General features: G+C 35.2%; 1 protein-coding gene across 5 annotated transcripts in view; it reads right to left on the bottom strand.

The window, feature by feature from the left end:
- ADGRB3 (adhesion G protein-coupled receptor B3) overlaps window positions 1–24,577 on the bottom strand; it is a 700,248-nt gene that overhangs the window by 271,160 nt on the left and 404,511 nt on the right. For all 5 annotated transcript variants that reach the window (XM_081828473.1, XM_081828476.1, XM_081828477.1 and 2 more), the window contains one exon: window positions 17,548–17,591. In XM_081828473.1, coding sequence (XP_081684599.1) covers window positions 17,548–17,591 — 44 coding nt within the window. The remainder of the gene's footprint in view (window positions 1–17,547; window positions 17,592–24,577) is intronic.

Below are 24,577 nucleotides of genomic sequence, written 5' to 3'. Positions count from 1 at the left end.
TCCAGATTCTTCTTGAATGTTAGAACAGCCTGCTAACCCAGCAAGTGCCACATGGGAAAAGGAGCCTACAGAAAATCATAAGGCCGTTCAGAAACACTGGGTTTATTAATTCTGACTTGAACTATTTAGAACAAAGGACTCACGCCCAAGAGGGAGTGAGTTATGAAGCATGCCAGCGCCTAACAAAGTCCTAAAGCATAAAGGCCACACTGATGCTGTCCATAGGTCCACAGCTTTGGTTTTCCTCGTGTTGCTTCAGTCAGAGATAGCTTGTGATCTGCACTATCTGAAGCCCTTTTAAAAGTGTGCTGATACTGACATCTTAAAGTGTTCTAAAGAAGTTTTCCACCTTAGATGGGATGATCTAGGCACTGGTGGATTCTCAGCAAATGGGAAGGCATCCAAATATGGCCCTTAAGCCACAATATCTGACTAGAGATTTAGACTTTTTATCTTATATAAACCGATCCATTTAAAAAAAAAACCTTTAATGTTATGATCTATACAGATAGTCAACTATGAATATGTGAATGATACATAAGAAAGGAAGTAGATTTGATGGAATAATGAAAGCAAACATCTGATAAGCACGGTTACAAACACAGAATGACATACAGATTTCAGTATCAGCTGAATAATTCAATCCTTCCTCTTCCGGGTGCCAATTCAATTTGTATGTATGTGTCCAAAGGCTAAATATTAATTAGTGTTTGTGCTCAATCAGAAAGTAGTTTGACTTAATAAATATCACTACCAGCGCCTTTGTTAGTAAGCAGTAACCACTAATAAGTGAATAGTTTTGAAAAGAATTACCATCTTTAATCATTTCAACAATTAGCAGGTCAGAGCACGAGGAAATCATCAAAATTTCTTTCCAAACTAGAGGAAGAGTCCACATAGATAGGGTGTTGCACAGACCCTCTGCCTGGCTACCTGAGAGCCATTCTCGACTCTTCTCCCTCTCTCTGCCCTACATCCAGTGGGTCATCAAACTCTATTGGTTTTAGCCCACAGACAGCTCTCTAATCTGTCTACACCTCTTCATCCCACTTCCACTGTCCCAACTCCTTACTGTCTGGCCTGGATTCCTGTAAAAGCCTCTGAAGAAGCCTCTGGCCCTCAGTCATAACCACTCTGGTTCAGTTTCTTTCTCCATTACTATCTACATTTTTAAAAAATGTGTTTCCTTGTACACATCTCTGGTTTACACAATTTTTGTGCTCTCCATATCTTTTAAGAAGAAGCCCCAACTCCGTAGCAAGGCAAACACGGCTCTTCCCTCTCTGGTTCTGACTACTTTTCATTCCTGGAGGTCCCTACTCCAAGCTCAGGCTGCAAGCATTCTCAGCAAGGTGGTTACTTTAACGCCCTCCATACTGTCACACATGCTGCTGATTCTGTTTTGGAAACTTCCTCCCTCTGCTCCCCAACCACCCACCAACACGCCCCTGCCTATTTAATAGGCAAATACCTTCAGCAATCAATCCAGGCACCATCTCTTCTGAGGGACCTTCCCTGGATCCCCTACTCTGACAGGTTCTGCTTTATATGCACTCTCTCACTTATCAACTGAACCCACATATCCACTTCTCTGTTTTCACCACTAACTGTAACTTCTTTTTTTTTTAAGATTTTATTTATTTATTTGACAGAGAGAGAGAGAGACAGCGAGAGCAGGAACATAAGCAGGGGGAGTGGGAGAGGGAGAAGCAGGCTTCCTGCTGAGCAAGGAGCCCGATGTGGGGCTCGATCCCAGGACCCTGGGATCATGACCAGAGCCGAAGGCAGACACTCAACCAACTGAGCCACCCAGGCATCCCTAATGTGTGTAACTTCTTGACAGAGGGGTCTGTGTTTATTAATTTGTAGGTTCTCAGGTGTCCGGAATAGTGACTTACACATCAAACATATTTCATACATGTTGGTTGCAAGCATCAGCAACAAATCAAATCTCCAAAGACTTTTTTTGATCATTTACTGTGTGCAAAGACAGATGTGAGTTTAGGATGGGGTTAGAGATGGGTGCAGAGGTAAATAAAATTGAGTCTCTATCCCTAAGGAGTTTATAATCTAGTTGGCAAAAAAAGTAAACTCATGAAAAGTTCATTAGAAATATTACTTCAAATAAGAAATTCAATAAGCATATAAGATATGGGATCAGGTCTAATATTTCTGTCTCTTTCCAGAATAAACATTGGAACCGATATAAAGGTGCTGGATGTTTCTGCAGTTCATTAAGGCAAGTCACTGATCTTGAAAAAAGAGAATAGGACATAAAACTCAAGTCTATAAAGATGGCTGAATAATTTAAATAGGAGTTCATTTTTAAGGTGAATGGGACCTGAGGATCTTTGCTAGCAAAAGAGAAAAAGCCTGTAGGGAGGGCAAAAATGAAGAAATAGGAGGAGAGGATGTAACTGCTAGAACTTTGAAGTCCTGAGAGAAGCTAGACAAAGAGGAATCTAGGGTCCAGGAGATAAGGCCATGCCCACAGGCTGGTTAGAGGGAAATTGGCTCCAGACAGAAACTCAATCATACATAAAAGTTATTTTCACATTTTTCTAATCTTGTCCAAAAATACTCTAAACTTTTAACATGATGATTTTTTATTTAAAATTAATGGAAAATATAAAAGGCTATTTTTTAACATCCTTTTATGTCTAAAATTAAACTATTATGTTAATTATATTTCAGGAAAATTTCCTCTCCTTAGTTGTAAGAAAACAGGAAATATGTTTACAATACTGTTAAACTAATTTCCTCTATGATATTAGTTGTGACCAGAGCAAACATTAGGTCTAAATTATCTTTTCCAGACAATTAGGGTACTATGTCTTTTGCTGCATAAGATAAGTTCCCTAGCTAGTTAGCTCAGTTATAGCCCTTTGCTAATAAAGAGCATGGTCTTAATCTTCAAGTGGTTGAGCAGGCTTTATTTGACTTTGTGGTTACATCTCTAACATTTGCCCTAGAGACTGTAAGTTCCCTATCTTGCTCACTATTTGTGTCCTCCAGTATTTGACAAGTGCTCGACACATGGTAGGTGCCCAATGAATAGTTCTTGAATAAATAAATGCATGAATGTATTAAATAAATAACTGAATAATTTAGTGAACGAGTCAATGGTTGAATGGGTGTTATGCCCCATCCACCAAGGTTGCTATTTATTTGATTAGTCTAAGGAAATTCACAAGTACTGGATGACGTGGCCATAGTGTACTTCTAGCCAAAGAATGGTCTGTCCAGAGATATCACCCATCACTTTGGTATGTATAAAATATCACACGACAGTCCAATGTCACTGTGATCAGGCTTCCTTAACAGGCCCAACAAAGTTTAGGACCCAGAGGTACTGAGGATATTCATGATTTCATAGTCCACGAACTTACTTGGAGGAGAGCTCTAACAAGGGTTTAGAAGTATATCTAAAATTAATTTGGTAGACTCAATTTGCCTATTTGATTTTGCACCTAGGTAACAGAAATCTAGAAAATGGAAAATTGTAAGGGCACCTGAATAGTGGTTCTCAAATCTATTGTGTGTTAGACCCACTAAAGACATTTAATCTGCTAAAAGACACAGTTCTTACACAGCCCCCAGAGTTTGTGATTCAGTAGGTCGGAGATGGAGCAAAAATCTGCATTTTTGATAAGTTGCCCTATATTAGTAGTTCTAACCCAGGAATAATTTTGCCCTTCCCCATCCTCGGGGACACTTGCTGATATCTGGAGACATTTTTGCTTGCCACAGCTAAGGGGGAATGTAGTGCAACTAATACCCAGTGGGCAGAGGCTAAACACCCTATAGGGCCAAGGTTGAGAGATGCTGTCAACTGATATCCAGTGGGCAGAGGCCAGTGATGCTGCTAAACAACCTATAGGGCCAAGGTTGAAAGATGCTGTCATTTGGTGAGGAGAGAATGCTCTAGGGCAGCAAGACTATCTCAGCCTGGACCATACCCATGAGAGAGATGTGAGCAGGTTAAGTACATCCAAGAAAGATTTAGATTAAATGAGCAGGATTGGAAACTGGTTCTTCACTTAACTATAAATTCCTTTACCAGGAGCACTCACTTTCCAATAATTCTGGATAAATGAGGTGTCAGTGAATCACTAATTTATTTAGCCCTGACAATAGAGGCTCAGAAGAGTTCCTGATGTTCCCAGGTATACCGCAAGGGGGAGACTAGCTCAGGAAAAGAAACAATGTAAACGTTCACTCATTTGTTCATTCATTCAACAAATATTCCTTTTAATATATAATCATTGACTATCTAATTGACATATATCAGAAAAAAAACTGAAATAGTACACCTTTATAAAGTTAATGATTATGCCTATGTTCAGGATAAGTCTCAATAAGTATCTTGTGTTAATAGTTTTTGACAAGTCTAATTACAGTTTGAAATGATTTCTGTCCCGCTGACATCCTACAACACTATTTAATAAAAAAATACTATTGTCTACTTTCAATAATAGAACTATGTAAATGACTTTACTGAGAATTTTCAATACCAGAAAGCAATATAACACTTGCTCTTTAGTGCTTCAAAGAATTTCCACTAATTAACCCTTTATCTCCTTAAAATGGAAGTATCACTCCCTAGCATTTCAAGACAACTGTAGGCCTCCTTTTCTAACTCTCTAATATCAACATAAAAGAAATCACTTCTTTCACCAACTGTGGTTGATTTACCCTTCGGTAGAACAAATTAAGAACTTATCAGTAATGATGAAAATAATTTCCTTCTTTTATTGAAATACTCTGCAGCCACTGCAGCTTAGTACATTATTATTCTGGGTGGCGTAGGTGTTTTGAAAGGCAGTGTGAAAATAAGAGCTTGAATTATGAATTCCTCCCATGAACACTGAATCATTTTACATTTCTGTGGCAAAAAGAACTTACTTCTCTCTTGAAGAAAAAAAAAAGAAGAACAAGAACATTTTAACTTTCAGGAACACGTAAGTTTGCTGTATGGTGTACATTGCACTAAATGACCTATCAACACTAAAATAGTAATTTATTTTATATATATGCATATATGTGTGTGTGTATATATATATATATATAACTTACCATTTTTTTGTGCAACGTATCTATATAGACAAGGAAATAACCTATACAAATTAACTATAAAATGGAACATTTCTTTCAATTTTAATTCAGTAAATACTTATTAAACACCTACACTGCTCTGGGAACTGTGCTAGGTGCTGGAAAAACAGAAATGGAGTCAGACAGCAAGGGAATTCACAGAAACACAGGGATGAGGAAAGCCTCCCTGAAAAAAGAAGTGACATACAATATGATCTATTAAGTTTTGCCTGAAACTGCAGAATATATATTTCCCTATCCTTACTTTTTGAAGGGGATCTTACATTTCAGCAACTTGTGATCTATACTCAGATCAGGCTGAGAAAACCTATCAACATAGGACCTACATTGAGCTGAGGTATAAATGTCTTTTAGTTACAGTGATTACTCAAAGGATAGCTGTCCATCTGTGACATAGACTCATGGATGGTCTGAGGTCATTCCAAACAAAGGGGTTACATTTCTTTTATCTGAAGCACAGGCTAGTTGTCTCTAAGTTATTTTCCAGTTTTCTCTATCTATACCTTTTGCATAATTTCTTTTGATTTCTCAGCATCAGTTCAGTATGCGATGCTGTTAGGATAACCAGATATTCTATCTTCCACATGGTTCTAACATAGGAGAGGTGGATAACAATGAATTTAGGACAGGGATGTTAAACTTTCTACCCTCTAAATCTCAGCTATCTTATTCTGAGACTTGAAGTTGACAAAAATTAAAGAAAATAAATGAGATTTCCCTTGTAGGTAGAGGATATGGACATGGTCTAGGCCCTGTCTCTGGCTTCCCCAGTTTTAGTCTAGGCTCAAGTTATAAGCTGTAAAGGATCCATATATGTGCATGATCCCCAAAAGAAGCTGAGTGGTTGTAGACTTTGGTAAGTAGTACTTGTGTTGGACTGAATTCTGAGGTGACATGGCACATTATTACAACTATGTTTCTAATAAAATAGCTCAGACTGTGTGCAAAGTATTCCTTGCAGACTGAAACAGTCTTTTTGGGCAGGGGAGGGGTCTTGCTGGGTTAATACAATTTCAGATTCTACTTAGTTGAATGTGTATTTCAAGCACATAGGCATCCACACAGCCATTCCTGGGTAGCTGCCACTGTGATGCTCAGGATGATTTCAAATATATTCTATGAGAAGATTTTCTTCAGTGCTACTCCCATTTCCTTCCTCCTCCTCTCCATCAGCCTATGATGTTGGTGAAAATTCAGGGCAATGAAATTTGCCCAATTCTTGCCAAAGCCCAGTTCTACAACTAGGATTAAAAAGAAGTCACGTAACAATACCAGTACACACTAAAAGAGCTGCTTGTAGGAAGCAGAGAGAATAGCTAGATAATTTTTGTACATTATGTATTGGCAATAGAGTGTTTTAGTTTTATATTGAAGATATTAATCTATTTTAGTGCAGATTTCCAACTTAACTTCTTTTTTATGGACCATACTTATACATATTTTAAAATGACTTCTCTTGTTTTCAATCTTCACAAAATAATGTCATCTGCAATGAGAACTCAATTGGACTCCAAATATAATTTGTAAGATATGGTGGTTATAGCTGTTACTTGATTTATACCTCTCAGGTATAATTACTTATGTCCATTATATCAAGCTACAAAATGATTAAAAAGTAGGTTTAATTTTTTGAATCAAAACCATTACTAATACTACAACTATTTTTATTCTATTGCTTTTCCTCAATGGACTGCACAGTTAAATCTATAACCTACATATTTATTACTGAACCTTGAAATAATTTCCTTCACGTTGACCTCAAGCTTACTAATGCTCATTCAAATCTATATTTTAATTAATTTGTAAGAGAATATTATTAAGGGTTTAAGAGATATTTACAAATGCCTGGTGAATTGCTTGGTTAACAGTGCCTAAGGAAAGATAACATTAGCTACCTTTCTTTATTTGTTGAATATCTCTAACACCAAAGCTGAAATAGTTATTAACTATGGTATAAGTGGGCATTTCTGGGGAATAAAAAAAAGAAGAGGAAATAGAAAAATAAATATTAAGGAAAACGTCCAGTCAGTTGTTTATAGTATATATAAGTAGGGGGAGTTTTTAGCCTGAGTCACTCAAAGAATTGAAAAAGTATAGTTCTAAAATTATCTACTACATATCCTCAGCAATTCAAACCTGGATCTTTTCTGAAATAGACCCATAGACACTAGCAAATTAAGAGCGGTTCAACAAGGGCCTATCTTTACCAGCCAGTTCCAGGTTGCTCCTATTAATACTGTACCCATTAATATTTTAACAACATAATTTTAAAAATCCTGTCAAAAAGGTCTCTTGGAATGATCCCAAGGCCCCTAAGAACAGTATAAATTGGTGAGAAATGTTGGATGAATTCCCAGTTTTGCTTGTATTTATTTTTAAAACATTTAGTTTAAGTAAATACTTTGAAAATTAACCTCACTGCCTTTATTAGGATGAGGGGGAGAAGAAGGGTACATGGGGCAAGATGCCTATCATGCATAAATCCCAACAAACGCTTTCTATGGAACTTAAGAGACACTTGGTCAGCAGCTTTTGGCTTTTGTCCAGGTTATTTTTTTTTTCCCCTTTTCATACTAATAATCCTTCTCAAGGTACTTGATGCCTTAAAAAATTACTTTTCCACCAAACTTTCAATGAGAATAAATTAAAGACTGTCAGATATTCAGGATAATACCTACTGGCACATCACAGAATCTTAAGATACCACTGATTATAGGAAGCACCATTATTTAATGTGTTTAAATGGAAAAATTGTAAGTTAATCTATGATGATGCTTTACTGTCACAAAGAATTATTATTTATATGTATTAAAATATCCTTTTAATACAAAAGAAATTATTTTTCCAGACACATGAGGCCATTATTCAGGCAAGGGAATATGAATAGCTATCCTTCCCTGTTAGAATATCCCACTAGTAGGGTGCCTGGGTGGCTCAGTCGGTTAAATCTGACTCTTGATTTTGGCTCAGGTTACGATATTGGGGGCCTGGGACTGAGCCCCATGTTGGGCTCTCTGGTCAGCCGGGAGTTTGCTTGAGGATTCTCTCTCGCGCTCCCCCTCTGCCCCTCCCCCAGCTCACACATGTGCACGCACATGCACACACTCTCTCAAATACATCTTTAAAAAATAGAGAATCTCCCACTAATCAACCAATCAACCAGACAACCCACCCATGCTCCAAAGCATTTATTGATGATTTTATTTTTATTTTTTTAAGATTTATTTATTGGGGGGAGCAAAGGGAGAAGGAGGGAGAGAGAATCTCTAGCAGACTTCCTGCTGAGCATGGAGCCCAACTTGGGGCTCGATCTCACCACCCTGAGATCATAACCTTAGCCCAAATCACAAGTCGGTCGCTTAACCGACTGAGCCACCCAGGCACCCCATTGATGTTTTTAAAAACATCTGCCATGTTTTAGTCACTAGGCCAAGTTTATTGGAGCAGTTTTTCTGTTGATCTTTATGACCATCACATGCAATAGGCAAAATTATGCCCATTTTGACTTTTAAGAAATCTAGATTTTAGAGTGATTAGATATGTTGAAGTTACTTTTATTATCACATTCTTTCTGTATTACTGATTAAAAAGTTGAAGCTAATTTTCAGTTTCATATCCTCAAATAAGTAGACAACCCTGTTGACAAATTGAAAGCCCTTACTTCTTACAGTATTTTCACTGAACTATGAAGAAAAATATTGTACAATATTATTCCTCCAAAATCTCTGGACTTTCCAGATTATTATTTATCTGGTAAATAATTATCTATAGAAAATTATAAACCTAAATATCATTGGTAAAATTTTGGATTTAGAAATATCTATGAATAAGGTCAATGAGTTTTCATTTCTGAATTCTAAGAGCATGTAGAGAATTAATATTAAAGAACAGACTTCCCCTTTAGGTTTTTTTTTTTTTTTAATAAACAGACATGGCTTTTTGATTTTAAAAAACCTTTGTCTTTTATATAATATAAACATCTTTAGGCTAGAATTTTTAGCTGTTTCAGTTTCAGAAAATATTTAACTTTCATAGTTCATGTCTAGCATTTCTGTAGGCATTATACAATCTGATTGGATAGTTGGGATAATGACTACTGTGGGGCCAGAGGAATAGACATTTTAGATCACAGACAGAATATAGATGAATATGGACAGCCAAACACTTAGGAAAGCTAATTGGAATGGGAAGAGAACTCTATTACCAAACGCAACAGCTAGTTAGGTAGCATAGGAAAGCACTTGATCAAACATGAAAAAAAACCAGAGATGGATACTGAAGTGACACTTTGTACATTTTGGGCACTTGTTAAGTAAATATTGTATAAATGAATGGCGGCATCTTGGGATAAGTCAATCAAAGGAGCACAAATAAATTAGTTGAATTAAATGGCATACTCTATCTTCTATCTTGATCAACTGCCCCCCATGGAATTTTTACTTCTTAACACACTATATAATTTATTCATCTATTATATTTATGTTCTTATGACCCTCCCTGCACTCCTCCTCCAACTAAGCTCCATAAGTCAGGTATTTTTGTCTGTTCACTAACATATGTGCCAGGCACCTTGAATAGCAGAACAAATAATAGGCTCTCAAGAAATATTTGTTATGTGAATTAATGAATTTACAGAGTTCTAACTGTTTGCAAATCTCATTGGTAAGCACAGCAGAACTTACAAACATAAATGTGACACACTTCCAGTTACCAAGGTATTTAAGTCTAGAAAGGAATATCAAATTACTATAACATAAGGCAGAAAAACATAAGGTTATCAAAATTATAGACATAAAGTACAGTATGGCAATGCTTCTCAACAGATGTGCTATGGGAAATGGTGAGCTGTTCAGGAATTACAGGTGTGAGAAGATATTGATTTAGATTTCCTATTTTTAGCAATAAGTTTTCTTTTTTCAGGTTAGTCCTCCCATCTGAATACTGCTAGAATTGCTGAAATATATGGTCACTCCAGGTAACCTCTAGATTGAATTTAGTTTAAGGGATCTGGGGTAGTAGTATCACTAAGTGGTCAGAAAAGGCAAATATAAATTGTCTTTGGAAGAACATATCTTTATCCTAGGCATCAAACATTCCTCACAAATAATATTTTAAGGACAATAAGCATGACATAACCTAGTATACTAGGAATATAAGGTACTATGAATGAGAATTAAGAGAAACAAAAAAGAACAAAAACAGACCCACAGAAATTTCAAATATAGGAATAATCAACCACAGATTATAAAACAAATGTGCTTACTAAGTTAAAATAAATAAACATAAGCTTGAAAACACCTGCATAAATTAGGAAACTCCAAAAAGTAAACTAATAGATTTAAAAAATATGTATCAAAAGAAACTCTATAAATGAAAAAAAATGACAACTTAAGATAAAAACTTTACAAATAATTAAATAACAGGTTAGAAAAAAATGAAGAGAGAAATACTGAACTGAAGATTAAAAAATAATTTCCAAAATGTATAACTGAGAGGAAAAAAAAATCAGAAAATCTGGAAGAGAGTTTATGATACCAGGAGAATAAGAAACAACGTTCTTTAGAGTTCTAGATGAAGATGAGACAGATTATAGGTGAGTCTATATTTGGAAAAATAATGATTGAGAATTTTTCATAACTAATACAGATATTGATCCTCTCTACACTTGGGACAACCTACCTTGTTTCTGCTTGCAAACATTTTCATTCATTTACCCCAATGTGCTTTAAAATTATTTTCTATGTATGCCAAGACATGGAAAATGCTGGAAAACATTGTTTTGGGTAGGTGTTAACAATTTTTTTCAGTTAAAAACCAGATAGTAAATATTGTATAATTTGTGGGCCATATATATGGTTTCTGTTGCAAAGACTCAATACCATAGTCGTAGGACAAAAGCAGCCACAAACAATATGTAAACAAATAGATGTTACTGTGTTCCAAAAAACTTTATTTACAAAAACAGATATCAGTCTGCCTTTGTCCCACAGTCTGTAGGCTATAGTTTCCTAACCCTTACTTTAGAGGATCAAGGCATGGATTACAATAAAAAACATGTTGTGTCATTTTACTCCCAGTATCAGCTCTCAGAATACATGGTTGAAGACATAATGCAATGTTTCTTGAACTTTATTGCTCACATTAATGGACATAATGAGTTGGTAATAATACTAGAGGTACTTACATAGACTATATCAGTTAAAAAGGGATAATTTATACACTAACAAAGCCAAAAATATACTTTTAGGAAACTAAATTCAATACCATAAAATCTATGATGAAATTCAAAACATTCTAAAGAAAATTTAAAACATTTTATTTTATTATTTTTTAAAGATTTATTCATTTGAGAGAGAGAAGGAGAGACAGAGTGTGCAGGGTCGGGGGAAGGACAAAGCAAGAGGGAGGGAGAGAATCCCAAACAGACTCCCAGCCCGACACAGGGCTCAATCCCAGGACTGTGAGATCATGACCTGAGCCCAAACCAAGAGTCAGATGCTCAACCAACTGAGCCATCCAGGTGACCCAAGAAAATTTAAAACATTTTAAAGGAGGAAAAAGAAATTTTTTTCTGAAGAAAGCTAAGGCAAGGTCATTTTGAATTATAATGGAAGGAAACGTGCAACTGTGGATATCAGAAAACTTCAAAAAGTAATGTACAGTCTAAGACAGAAAAACAAAAGTAAAGAAAGCTCCATTTAGTTTCCTACCAATGAATCTTTGTCTTGCTATTTTCTCAAATTATTATGCTTTTTCTATTGATTTTGTACTACTTTTAAAAAAGCATGGATTTTTGCAAACAAAAGCGACATTTTATCAATGATAAATCTGAAAACAAATAACTGTTAAGAATCTGGGTGTGATTATTTTTGACCCATGATACAATATTTAAGTTATTGGAGATTGGCCAATTTTAATTTACAAGGACTAGTATTTTGATAACATAAAAGTCTAATATTCTCATTTCTGTTAGTGTGAGTATAATGAAAGGAAATAAAGCATAATAACATAGTTTGATATTATTTAAGATTTGATCACTGAATGGATAGTGGGAAATTCCATGGGATCCTGACATCTTAATTGCTTCTGCAGTTGGATCCATATGGGCTATGAATATACCAACTGAGACAAAATTATAATAAATGCCAGTCAGAAATAGTTATTTATTTCTTACCACTCTCACTACAGAAGGGCAAACATGACCTTAGAGACTATCCAGTAAAAATGAACATGTTGACACCTAGCACATATATTGGACATATTAGAAGTTGCACATAATGTTAATTTGGAAGGCTGAACAACCGTATGTTTATAATATAATCACGTAATTTATTCCCAAAGTACTTACTACCATGATGTACTCCATTACAGTTTAACATATTTTAAAGATTTATTTATTTGAGAGAGTGTGTGCATGCAAAAGTGGGGGGAGAGGCAGAGGGAGAGGATCACTAAGAAATTCTAGAAATAGTGATCTATTGGAATCATGGCTATATGTATGCTGAATATTTTGAAGAGAGACTTCCTTTTTTCACTGATGTTCAAGAAAAGATTTCAGTTAGGTAACTGCAGGTCTATAAAGGATGCTTCCATATGTCCTCTAAAACAATAGGACCATCATATTACTGTTTTGCAGAGCTGTTCTTTGTCTACTTTCTTTCTTAACTATTGTATAAATTAATTCTCCAACAAGATCTCTCCCTTGTTCTTTCAAGTTCTGTCCATATCAATTTGCTGAGTCTGACAGTGTGAATGGGGCCTTATGATAGAGCTTTATCATTTGGTTATCACTTGGAGGGGAAAGGTTGGTTACCCAATGAGAGTAATGCTTTGTATAATTGTGTTGAACTTCTAAAAGCTAATAGATCTTTTTTTTAAGTTATGACATCATGTCTCCATAATGGCATGAGTATGTCAGTCACCTGAAGAGCAAAGAAAATGATGGTAACCCCTCTAGAGTGATGGCATGAGGCCAGAGTGTTAGTTTTATATTTTTAGGAATCATATTGTCAGGTAAATGAAATGGTGATTTCCAATATCAATGACAAAAGAGAGGGAAAAGTCCTGGGGATGAAGAAATAAGGATAATAGAAGCAAAGGAGAGGAATCACTTCAATTCAATTACTTAACTTTGAGATAAAACAAGCCTGTATCAGTCTCAGTCAAAATGTGACTATTGCTACTCCCAACTGCAATAAATCAATTCGAAATGTAGAAAAATGGAAAGCCCATTAAAAGTTTTTGTTTTCAACCACTAGGAGGAGGCACATAAGTTATAAATGGATTGATAAAACTGTTCAGCAATAGTTACAAAATTATAACTGAAATTCACATGATTGACACTCTGAAACATTTTCTGAAAACAAGCATGATCCTTCACAGACCTGATAGCATTAGATGGTGCTACTCAGACCCATGGAGAAAGACCACAGGTTAATTAAAAGACCACAGGTTAATTATGGGTTTTCCAGGAAATGTAGTCATCACACATGATCTAATATTCAAAATCTAAATTTAGAGTATCTCAAAGAATGTGCAAATTATTATCCTAATGATAACTTTGTTAGCTATATTAAAAGAAAACATTTAAACATTTAAAAAGAAACACTTCTCCTAACCAAAAAAGCCTATTTCTGAAGTGAGGAAGTACTTTCAATTTATTACATCGGTCACCCATAATGAAACATTTTCTGCATCCTGTCAGTTAGTTAGCCAAAGGAAGATAAAAATATGTTTTGAAATTGTCTGAAATTATTGTACCCAATCAGAATAAAATAAAAATGTCTTTGCTTGGGATTATCAGGGTAATAGATTATCATTAGAAATAAAATTGACCATTTATAATGGACCTCAGTATTGTACCAAGGTGAAGCATTTTCCCTTTAAACTTCCAATGTTAGGTCTAATTGTTGCTGGAATTAATAAGATGAAACATAAATGGAAATAATTCTTAAAGAGAAACAGTACCTGAGAAATATGCAAATATTTATTCTTGTGCAAAACTACCCAGTTGAAGTACTTGTTGAATATATACTGTGTGTAGGTGTCCTAGGCATTAAGAGTGCAGTGATGAACAAGAAAGATAAAGTATCTCTCTCATGGCACTTACTTCCTATTGGGGGAGACAGACAATAAGCAAACAAAAATAAATAAGAAAGTAGGAATGCATGCTCTGAAGAATATAAAATCGGGTGATAGAATAAGAGAGTAACACTTTCAGCTGGATGGTCAGAGACAACCTCAAGAAGGAATGTACAAGGAGGTACACAGAAGCACAATTCATTTCATTAAATAAGTTGAAAATCACCTCCATGCCATCAATATTAGGAATACTAGATCAATTATGATGTATCTATATAATGTAGTACATATAAGAAAGTGTAACATATGTAGTACAGTTTTAAAATTTCCACAGTATATTGTGGAATTAAAAATTGAGGATGCCAGTGTTACATACTGTATGATATCATTTATGTAAAAATAGTATTGATTTCTATGGCTGCATACATACGTCAATGCATAAGTGGATACCTGAAATTATACATAACAAAATGTAAATCTCCCTTGGGGAGATGAGTGGATGGAGACACCCAAGTTGGTGATGATTAATGGGGACTTTTGCCTTAGCAGTTATGTTTTAAAGTTTTATAAGTAAAAGATACTCAGATATTAATTTTATAATAAAAATAATTAAAAAATTAAAAGTAAGGCAATTTGATGTTGCCAGAGGGGAGGGGAATATGGAGTGGACAAAATGAGTGAAGGAGGTCAAAGGTAGAAACTTCCAGTTATACAACAAACAGGCCATGGGGATATAATTGAGAACATGGTGACTACAGTTAATACTGTGTTGCATATTTGTTGCTAAGAGAGTAAATCACTAAAGTTCTCATCACAAGAAAAAAAACTGTAACTATGTGGTGATGGATATTAATTAGACTTATTGTGGTGATCATTTTGCAATATCGAATCACTGTGTTGTACACCTGAGACAAATATAATGTTATATATCAATTATACCTCAATGAAAAAGGTAAGACAATCTGATAACATAAACCAAAATTACTAGACAACTTCTAATTTCAACATTATTGTAATCTTGAAAACATCATTTAAGTCAACTCTTTTCTGTATAAAAATTAGTAGCCATATCTCTTCACTACTAATTATACTTAGAGCACTTATACTCAAAGTTGAAATCACTGCATCGGTAAAGCTATTATGTCTATATAAGAACAAGATCAAAATAAAACAAATGTGAAGAAAATAAAGTTGTCTTAACCTTCATTGTTTAAAACTCACCCAGAAAAACAACTTAATGATAAAACACTCTGATAAAAACTGTGATGGGACAGAAGTTCTGTCAGTTTTGATTACTTTTCAGGTACATCAAGGAAACATGAACTACACTGATCTCTTTTTGAAAGGCAGCTAACCACACCTCTGACTGAATAGTTTTCTTCAAGGACAACTTAAAAGTTGATTTTTGTAAAGCTAAGACATGGGGGTGTTTGTTTGTTTTGTCATGGATAAGAATGATGTTTTAGCAGATGTTGGAGAGTGTGATTGATTCCCAAGATTAGTGCTAACCTTTAGATTCTAAATTAAAATTGAAACCTTAGACATTCTGTGAAAGGAAACCAAGAGAGTCACACAATAGAGAAATGCTGTTTCTTCTCATAGTATTCCTTTAACAGTTCCAAAGGTCTTTAGGAATAACTAACACTTCCCCTGTTTGGATTAACACTGAAGCACATTCTACCACTAAAAAGATAATAAAACTACATCCAAGTTGGCTATTATTCATGAAGATACGCAAGTAGCTATAATCAGGAGTTTAAGATGGCATATTTTTTTAAGTAGAAAATATTCAATTAGATTTTTGTAGAATTTCATTCTTCCCTTGGCTATACAACATACTAAACAGTGCCTCAGAATATACTACTAGAGTCTTCTCTGGCTATTGGTAGAGAGCAAAGCTTGCAAAAATTTTTCTACCATGGATTTCTTTTTTTTTTTTAAGATTTTATTTTATTTACTTGACAGAGATAGAGAATGTGAAAGAAGGAACACAAGCAGGGGTAGTGGGAGAGGGAGAAGCAGGCCTCTCGCTGAGCAAGGAGCCCGATACAGGGCTCGATCCCAGGACCCTGGGATCATGACCTGAGCCGAAGGCAGACGCTTAATGACTGAGCCACCCGGACGCCCCACTATCATGGATTTCTGTATTGTGTTTCAAAAAGAAAACAATAATGACATCAGTGAGGACATCCAGGGCATGTTATCACCAGGGCAACGTGGGATCCTCCTTATGGCACTAAAATTCCTTGGAGAAGAAGATCCCTAGAATATCAGAATCTATAGCAAATAATATGCCCAATATTATTGATTCATCAGCCACATAAATACTGTAATGTAAACTCTATCAGTACCCTAGAAATAACCACATCCAGTAGGTTTCTTCTTCACCTAGAATTCTAATCATGTCTTTCTTCCAGACTCTCCAGTACCGTTACTGGTGAGATGGAGGTAACATAATAAAGCCCCAGCTGTAATCGGATTTAGGGTGAAGAACACTGGGGAAAATCTTAGAGCACCTAGAACTCAACAACGTGGTATGCTATCTGACAGCATCCACATGGCAGCATTAGCCTTTGGGCCTGATTGATGTTTATCTCCCTCCATGCAAAACAAAACAAAAAAAGGCCGTGTATCTGGAAATAAATGTACGTAAGTATTTAAAGTATAAGTGCCTAATTAACACTTAATCAGGGTTTTTCTGCTCTGTAAGACCTGCCTTAAAATCTCATAGAATTACTGATGAGACTAAGATGATTCTGATGAGATATATTGCAATTACTTGTACAAAGGAATGCATCGAAGAATTATTAATCCTTATTTATTGCAATTGTTTTCTTTTGTCTTCATGAATTCATAAAATATATGAATAAGAAAATTAAATGTCACTAATGTTTTTATAACAAAACAACTTGGAAGGGCCAGATAAGTATCACATTACTCTGATGATAGATTCAAGGTCACGCAAGTAATGTATTGGCTAAATGACCATAGAGATTGCTATTTTATTCTGCAATGCTAAGCTGAACGACTAGGGCAAAATGTTGAAATGGCATTTGAGCTTCTATGATTTTAAAATACTAGAGCATTTAAAAAATCCTCATGGAATTTGCATTGCAATGTGCCTTACATATTAGGTAATGCAATCCTATCTTGGGACGTAATCTGATGGCATCATCACACACAAACACATTCATCATCCTGTCCTGCAGATTCAAAAAGGAGAATGTTTTCTGAGTGTAACTCACATCCCACTAACTTATCATATTCCTGTTGACTAGCAGGCAGCTGAAATAACTTAATGTGCTTTGAATATTTAACCCAAAGTAATATAAGAAAACATCTGTCACTTACGTTTTTGAGTCATCCCATAACACACAATAGGGATTCAAAGTACCCTAAAAATAAGCAGAGAAAGAAGAAATGTCTCTTGAATACATACAACAAAAATGGAAGGTTTCTGTGAAATGTAAACAGAATGGCAGATTTCTTATCTTGCAGTATGATACTTTCAAGATCCCATCTCTATTTCTTTTTTGCATAAAAATTTGTATGTCATTTCTCAGACTTGCTGATGCATTTTATGAAATTCTCATCATGAAAACACAATACATTTATTACAAACGTCGTAACCTATATTTAGTTTTTTTTTGAAAATTGAAAGTGAAGCTCTCATCTAGCACAAGGTCCATATTTTGATAATTTAGAAATTACCAAATTTCTAATAGATTTCATTTTTTTACCTGTAAAATATTAATTGCTGGATTATTTCTTTTCAGAAGACCCAAATATCTACAAAATGGAAATCCCAGGGAAACATTCTGTATTATGCACAGGTACAAACACCACCGCCACCCTCATTAGCCTCTAGTTGGTCACCTTGCTCGGGGCAAGAGACGGTTGCATTAACTGTCCATTTCCAGAGAGTGTGTTGGATTGCAATAGCTTCTTCTTCTTCTTCTTCTTTTTTTTCTACAAATGTGTTCATTATTAATGGCTGTATTTTTTAAAAAGGAACATTTTATTCAAAATTGATGATGAATGCAATAAAAATCGATGCACCTCACAACATTCCCTTAAAGTATGAAGAATATAAGTGTCATTAAAGGGGATTTCAAGTTTAAATTTGTACCTGATGTGCAAGTTCCTCTGTCCTACCACGCTGCCTCCCCCCTAGCAAGTCATTCATGGCTGCCCTCTTGGGGTGTATTTCACAATTAGCATGAACTAAACCAGATCCACTATTTAATAACCCCTTTGTATGTCTCCTTAATTATAATAATTACACCTATTGAGTGAAGATGGAGATGGAAGCATAACATGGGATATTCTTTTGAATTTGGAAAGAAATATCAAGTTTAATCATTTCCTTCTTATAAACTAATCTAAAGTGTAAAAATGCTAAAGTCCCAGTAGAGCTATTGTTATCTTTTAAAGACCATCTCATTCTTTTGAAATCAAGTGAAAGAAAATGCAGATGTGGCCACATCTAGACCAAGGCAAAGTGTTTTGTTTTGTTTTGTTTTTTAAATAGTTCACAGACAATGTTACATTAGTTTCAGGTGTACAACGTAGGGATTTGACAAGTTTATACGTCATAGCTTGCAATATCTTCTTAACAGATTATTTTTGTATAGAATCATGTCTAATGAAACTATGTAGAAAAAAGTGCCAAATTTTTTTCAGTTCAATAATTTTATATGTATGATTGGCCACCCTGACCCTCAGGATGACACAGTGAGGTTTCCATTATCTTGGGAAGTGCTTTCTGTTTTAAAGAGTATAATTGTCTGTTTTCTTTCTGTTGGTCTGTCACATTCTTTGGACCTTATTTTGCCCTTTGAAACTAGCCTAATAATTCTTCCTTTACATGATTATGTTTAGATATCTACACATGCTATTCTACCCCTGAAGAGTCCTCTTCCTTAGTAAACATACTCTGTTGGTTTCAAGTTCTCTCATTCTCCACATCACTCATTTCCTAGAGCACATACTTTCGAGGTGTGTTTAGGGAAACCATCCATATGTGTCCTGCCTGGGCAGAACAAAGTGGTGCTATAGCCCCTCCCCTGTGGGTGCCATATTCCTAATAACGCAAGCTAAGACTGTATCAGATATTTTGGGAGTCTCTTCCTCAGCTTGATTACTTATACACTGAAGTCTAGGAAAGACTTTTTGAATCCTGATTTTGACATCCCACACATTCACCATTGATTCAAAACTTTTTAATCTTTACAGGATTAAGAAACAAGCATGGTATCTATGTCCTCATCCAACCAAGTCATTAATAAAAATGATGACTAGGCCAAGGCAGATAAAAGTTACAATCCTGAAACAGGCTACTGGCTCCATTCCATAGTGGACATGCTCCCTCTGTGACTGCCACCCCTCAGTCTTGTTTTAGTATATGATCACTGAGGTGTATCCGGCAAAACAATCTCTTTAAAAGTCGAGGCAGGCTCTGTGTAAAATGTTGCCTTTCTAAGTGCTGTTTGCTAGGTCTGTTCTAGAATTTCACTAGAAATAAACATTACAAATAGTGATTCTAAAATTTGTGAAATCCACCCCAATTTCATTTTTCATTTTAATTAGGACATTTGACTAATTCCAATATTTTAACACCATTACCAAAAATCCCTCAAAGACCGCATATCCAAGGTATCTTTCCTCTTGTCAAATGCTCACACCTATAAACTATGCTCTTAGAGCATAAAGAGGCTCCTTCCCTGAAAAAGTCTTAATAGTTTTCTTCCTCTGTCCCATGAGATCCTATCTGGCTTTAGCTGAAATTTTCATTCAATCTGTGACTTTCTAAGAAATCCTTAGCATAGCTACAATGTTGCATCATAAAGCTATACTATATTTTATCAGGGGATTTGTTCAAAAGACCTCAGAACACTTTATAGAAAATAAATTATCCTTGAAATATCACAATGAGGGGTATGGGAGTATATATTTCATGAATATAGAAACTAATTATGGGTGAAGAACCTGAGATAGTAGTTCTTCTGAATCTAGTTCACTTCTTTTAGTAATGTATGAGTTAGATAAAGTTAAATCTCTATATAAATCAATATAGGATACTGATTATAGGATTAATATTTCATATTTAGAATTCAGAACAGGTTACAACAAAAAATAATATTATAAAAGAAATATAATATGACCATAATTGTTTGGATACCTTTCCTTTTTAATGCCCTAAAGAAACTGATTTCCACTTTCAGATAAAAGTATAAAGGTGAGAAATGCTTATTCTACCCTTAATCCATGCCATTGTTAACCTTAGTTTTATCTTCTACCTTTTTCACCCCTCATCTCTTGGATCTTATCTCATACTTCTTTCTCTTCTTGTCCTTGTGAAAATTTAAAAAGCATCCACGTGAGAATTATTATAGGTTCCAAAATGCACCACTCAATCTTGTTTTTCACTATACATTCTGGAACCTACACGACAGACACCCCTCTGTGAGCATTCATTCTAGTGCAGTTACCAACATGTAGGTCTGTGAGCTGAGGTCAATTATTTAAATATTTGAAGTTTAGAAAAATAAGCAGAACAAACAAATTTGAGGAATCTTAGTATCTGGATAGACCAATTTGCTTAAGGAAAAAGAATGTGCAATGGGAAACATAAAGCAAACATCAATGATGAATGAATCCTAAACATGAAAAAAAAAACAAAACTGGCTAAAAGGTTCTGCTGGGAAACCACTTGTAAAATATTTGTTATAATTTTTAGATACTTTTCTCAAAGGTGCTCTGCTACAAGATCTGTTATGAGGAATTTACAGGACATCGATAACAGGAAATGGTGAGCCCAACAGAGAGTAACAAAACATAATCACAGAAACAAGAAGAAAATAGGCGAGCTGTGCACTAGCCTATAGAAGTAGATTTAAGAAATGCATTAAACTAAGGAAGCAAACAATTCTCAACCAAATGAGACAAGTGTGCTTAAGAAAATTCATTTACAAAGCTGTCAATCCCATCGACACTTAAAATATTAAAATTGCATATATTGAAAACTTTTCGAAAGGATACTCTTTTCTTGAAAAACACATTTTTGGTAAAACAAGCAAACAAAGAAACAACAACAAAAAACTGTCTCTCTTGACCCCATTCAAAACAGAATAGTTGAACTCAAGTTAAATATTTCTACTCACCTGATTTTAAGGCATTTAAAAAATGTACCATGACCTAAATTTCCTCATTACCATTGTTTAACACACCACTTCCAAGTTTCTTTAATAGTCTTCGCTGTTTTTTACTTTTACTCCATTTACTTCTCTCCTGTTTCCACATCAACAAACCAATATGCCTATTTAACAGTATAATATATCACCAGTTTTGTCAATGCATTTCTATGGGTGGTTCTCTCTTTTCCTTTGGTCTGCGTAATTTTTTTTTTTTTTAATAGAATGAGGATTTGGACATCCTTTCTAGTTCTAGCTCATAGTGATTCTTGAACGACATTCATAAGTGAATTCCTTTTCTTCTTTCAAAACTGTCTTCCAAGTCGTTTTTTTTCCCCCTATAGAATATTCTAAATACATCTCCCTATGGTAAATTACTCTCACTATGGTAAATTTCATTTAGTCATTCATACAAAAATCACTTAGTAAACACCTATTATATTCCAGGTACCCTTTGAAGCACTGAGGATACAGCAGTGAACAAAATAAAATTCTTGCTTCATAGACTTAACTGTAGTGAAGGAGGCAGGGAGAGAGACAAATAACATAAACACATAAATACATAATATGCTGGATGGCAATCTGTGCTATGATGGTAATCTGTGCTATGTGTAAATCACAATGACAGGAAAGACTGGGAAGTGAGTGAGTTGCAATTTTATATGCTGGGAAGCCTTCACCAATAAGATGATATTTGAGCAGAGATCTGAAGGAAATTGATCATAGAAAAGATAAGAGTAAAGTCACAGTAAAAATGAATGAAGACCAAGTTTCTCTATTTTTTCTTTGGTGTTATTCAGTTCTGAGTAAATTCCATCCACATGCTATGCTTATTACACTCTTGCTATCTTAGTGTTTTCCAATGATTTTCTCTGGACCTAATCTAGAATCAACTGGGATGATTATTAAAAATTTAAAGTCCTTGGCTCCACAAATTTTGAGATTGGGGCTATTCCTAGGAATGTGCATTTTAATTATTACTGCCTCCACCCAACACAGTTTCTATCCACATCAAATCTGAAGAAACACTTCTCAAGACACACACAACAGAAATTATATGGTTTCTTTACCCTGTTCTTCAAATTTTCAAATGCTTAGTGCTCATATGCCATAGCAATTTCCAAGTCTGGAAACGTCTTAACTTTCTTTTACCTTTCATATTCCTCTTAAAACAATATATCCTCTTGTCTATAAAGGCAAAGCAAGCAAACAGACGAAGCATCTAAGGGCATGAAGAAGGGCAATGACTTCATCAGAACTCTATCAACATTTCCAATTTTCTGACTCAGATGTTCCAGGATGACTCCCTCTGTCACATCTTCTAGTGCATCACACATTGACTTCTTGCATGTAGATGGGAGGAAGATTGTTCAATGGACACTTCACTGTCTCTCTTTAATTTTCAAAATTTTAGACATAAAAGCATTGCATTAAAAATACATGGGTTTTGCTAAGCTTATGTTCCCTTTCTTTCCCCACTAAAGCTTAATTATAGTTATTATATAATTGCACAAATAGATTTTGGGAATCCCTTGAGAACATTTCCAAAATGATTGACCGGACCCACAAAAGATTATTTTATATCTTGCATATAATTCTAATACTACTTGAGAAACACATTTTAAAAATCTAAGGAATGCATTCTAGGGGAGGTAAGATCTTGTGGATGTAAATTTTTCCATAGTCAAATCTATGAAAGGTCATTAAAGCTCATCAGTGAGAGTACTTCTTTTTTTTTTTTTTTTAAAGATTTTATTTATTTATTTGACAGAGAGACAGCGAGAGCAGGAACACAAGCAGGGGGAGTGGGAGAGGGAGAAGCAGGCTTCCTGCCAAGCAGGGAGCCCGATGTGGGACTCCATCCCAGGACCCTGGGATCATGACCTGAGCCGAAGGCAGACGCTTAACGACTGAGCCACCCAGGCGCCCGAGAGTACTTCTTTTAACATACAAACGGCTTCATAGTCCCTGAAAGTGTAATATACCACCCAAGGGTATGATACAGTTGTAAAAGGTGTATGAAACTCAACAAAAGAAAATTATCTGTTGAATGTTCTCCAAATCCTTTTTTAAGGTTATGGTAAGTACCGTTCCATATTTTCGTATTTTTAAATGATAATTATAAACATCTAAATCTGGTTCTAACACTCTCTCTTTTTTCTTTTTTCTTTTTTTTTGAAAGGGGAGCTGACATATACTTGAAGTCTAAAGAGCACCACTGAAACTGCAATACTGTGTTCTTACTTAACAGGAGAATGGATATAAAGGGATTTTTGGATAGATTTATGAGGGTTCTGTAGAAAGCATCACATTGAGAACCAGTTAATATGGAAGAGAAGGAACTGGCTTTCACTAAGCAGACTGACATAAAGACCACTGAAGTGAGAAATGCAGAATTATTGTCTTAACAGGATGAGTCGCATCCATGTTGCATAGCTTCTTGAGGGGTTGGCAGCTACTTAATTGGAACATAAAGAAACAGCATATATTTAATTCAGCTTCTGCTATGTGGTTACTCACTAGCCCACATTAACCAGATGACACTATTTTTGTGGATGTGATAAGAGCTTTCTTCTCTAATTTCTGAGATATATCACTAACCTGAATGTACATTATTTCCCAGTGAATACTGCCTATTTGACATATGGGAAATAGTAAGAAGTCGAGCCACTATCAGGGATTATTTGTATGCGTGTTCTTCAAAGAAAATCATTGCCTCCACGTAGGTGTCTTAGAATGTCTTACCCATGTAGGATTATATGATTATATCATTTCCAACAATGTCTGCACAGGAGTCTGGTGCACCTTCCAAAAACACATGGGTTTTCTAGGGGCAGAAACTCTCCAAGTATTTCCTATGAGTTGGAGTGGCAAATAACTTTAAAAAAAATAGTTAAATAACTAGACTTCATATAGATAACACATAACAGCTTACGTCTTTTCCTTTTAGAGCCAAGAGGATATTATAATGTATATTAATAATACTTTTATGGGATTGTAGCAAAGGCAAGGGCAACAGTGGTGTTTTGCACTGTTCCAGCCTATCAGCTGCCAGCAGAGAGGTTTTGCTAAATTGCTTCAAAAGCACAACATATCTACAAATGCCAGAGTTGCCCTGACGTCCAGCACCGGTTCCACAGGACCCTTCCTGAGGTCCCTCAGTGGTGCTGTCCTGTGGCATCCTCTGA

Source organism: Leptonychotes weddellii, chromosome 8 (genome assembly GCF_054177405.1).
Source record: "Leptonychotes weddellii isolate Sample4059 chromosome 8, ASM5417740v2, whole genome shotgun sequence".
Lineage (NCBI taxonomy): Eukaryota > Metazoa > Chordata > Mammalia > Carnivora > Phocidae > Leptonychotes > Leptonychotes weddellii.
The sequence above is the reverse complement of the archived record's forward strand: the minus strand, read 5'-3'. Positions and strand labels throughout refer to the sequence as shown.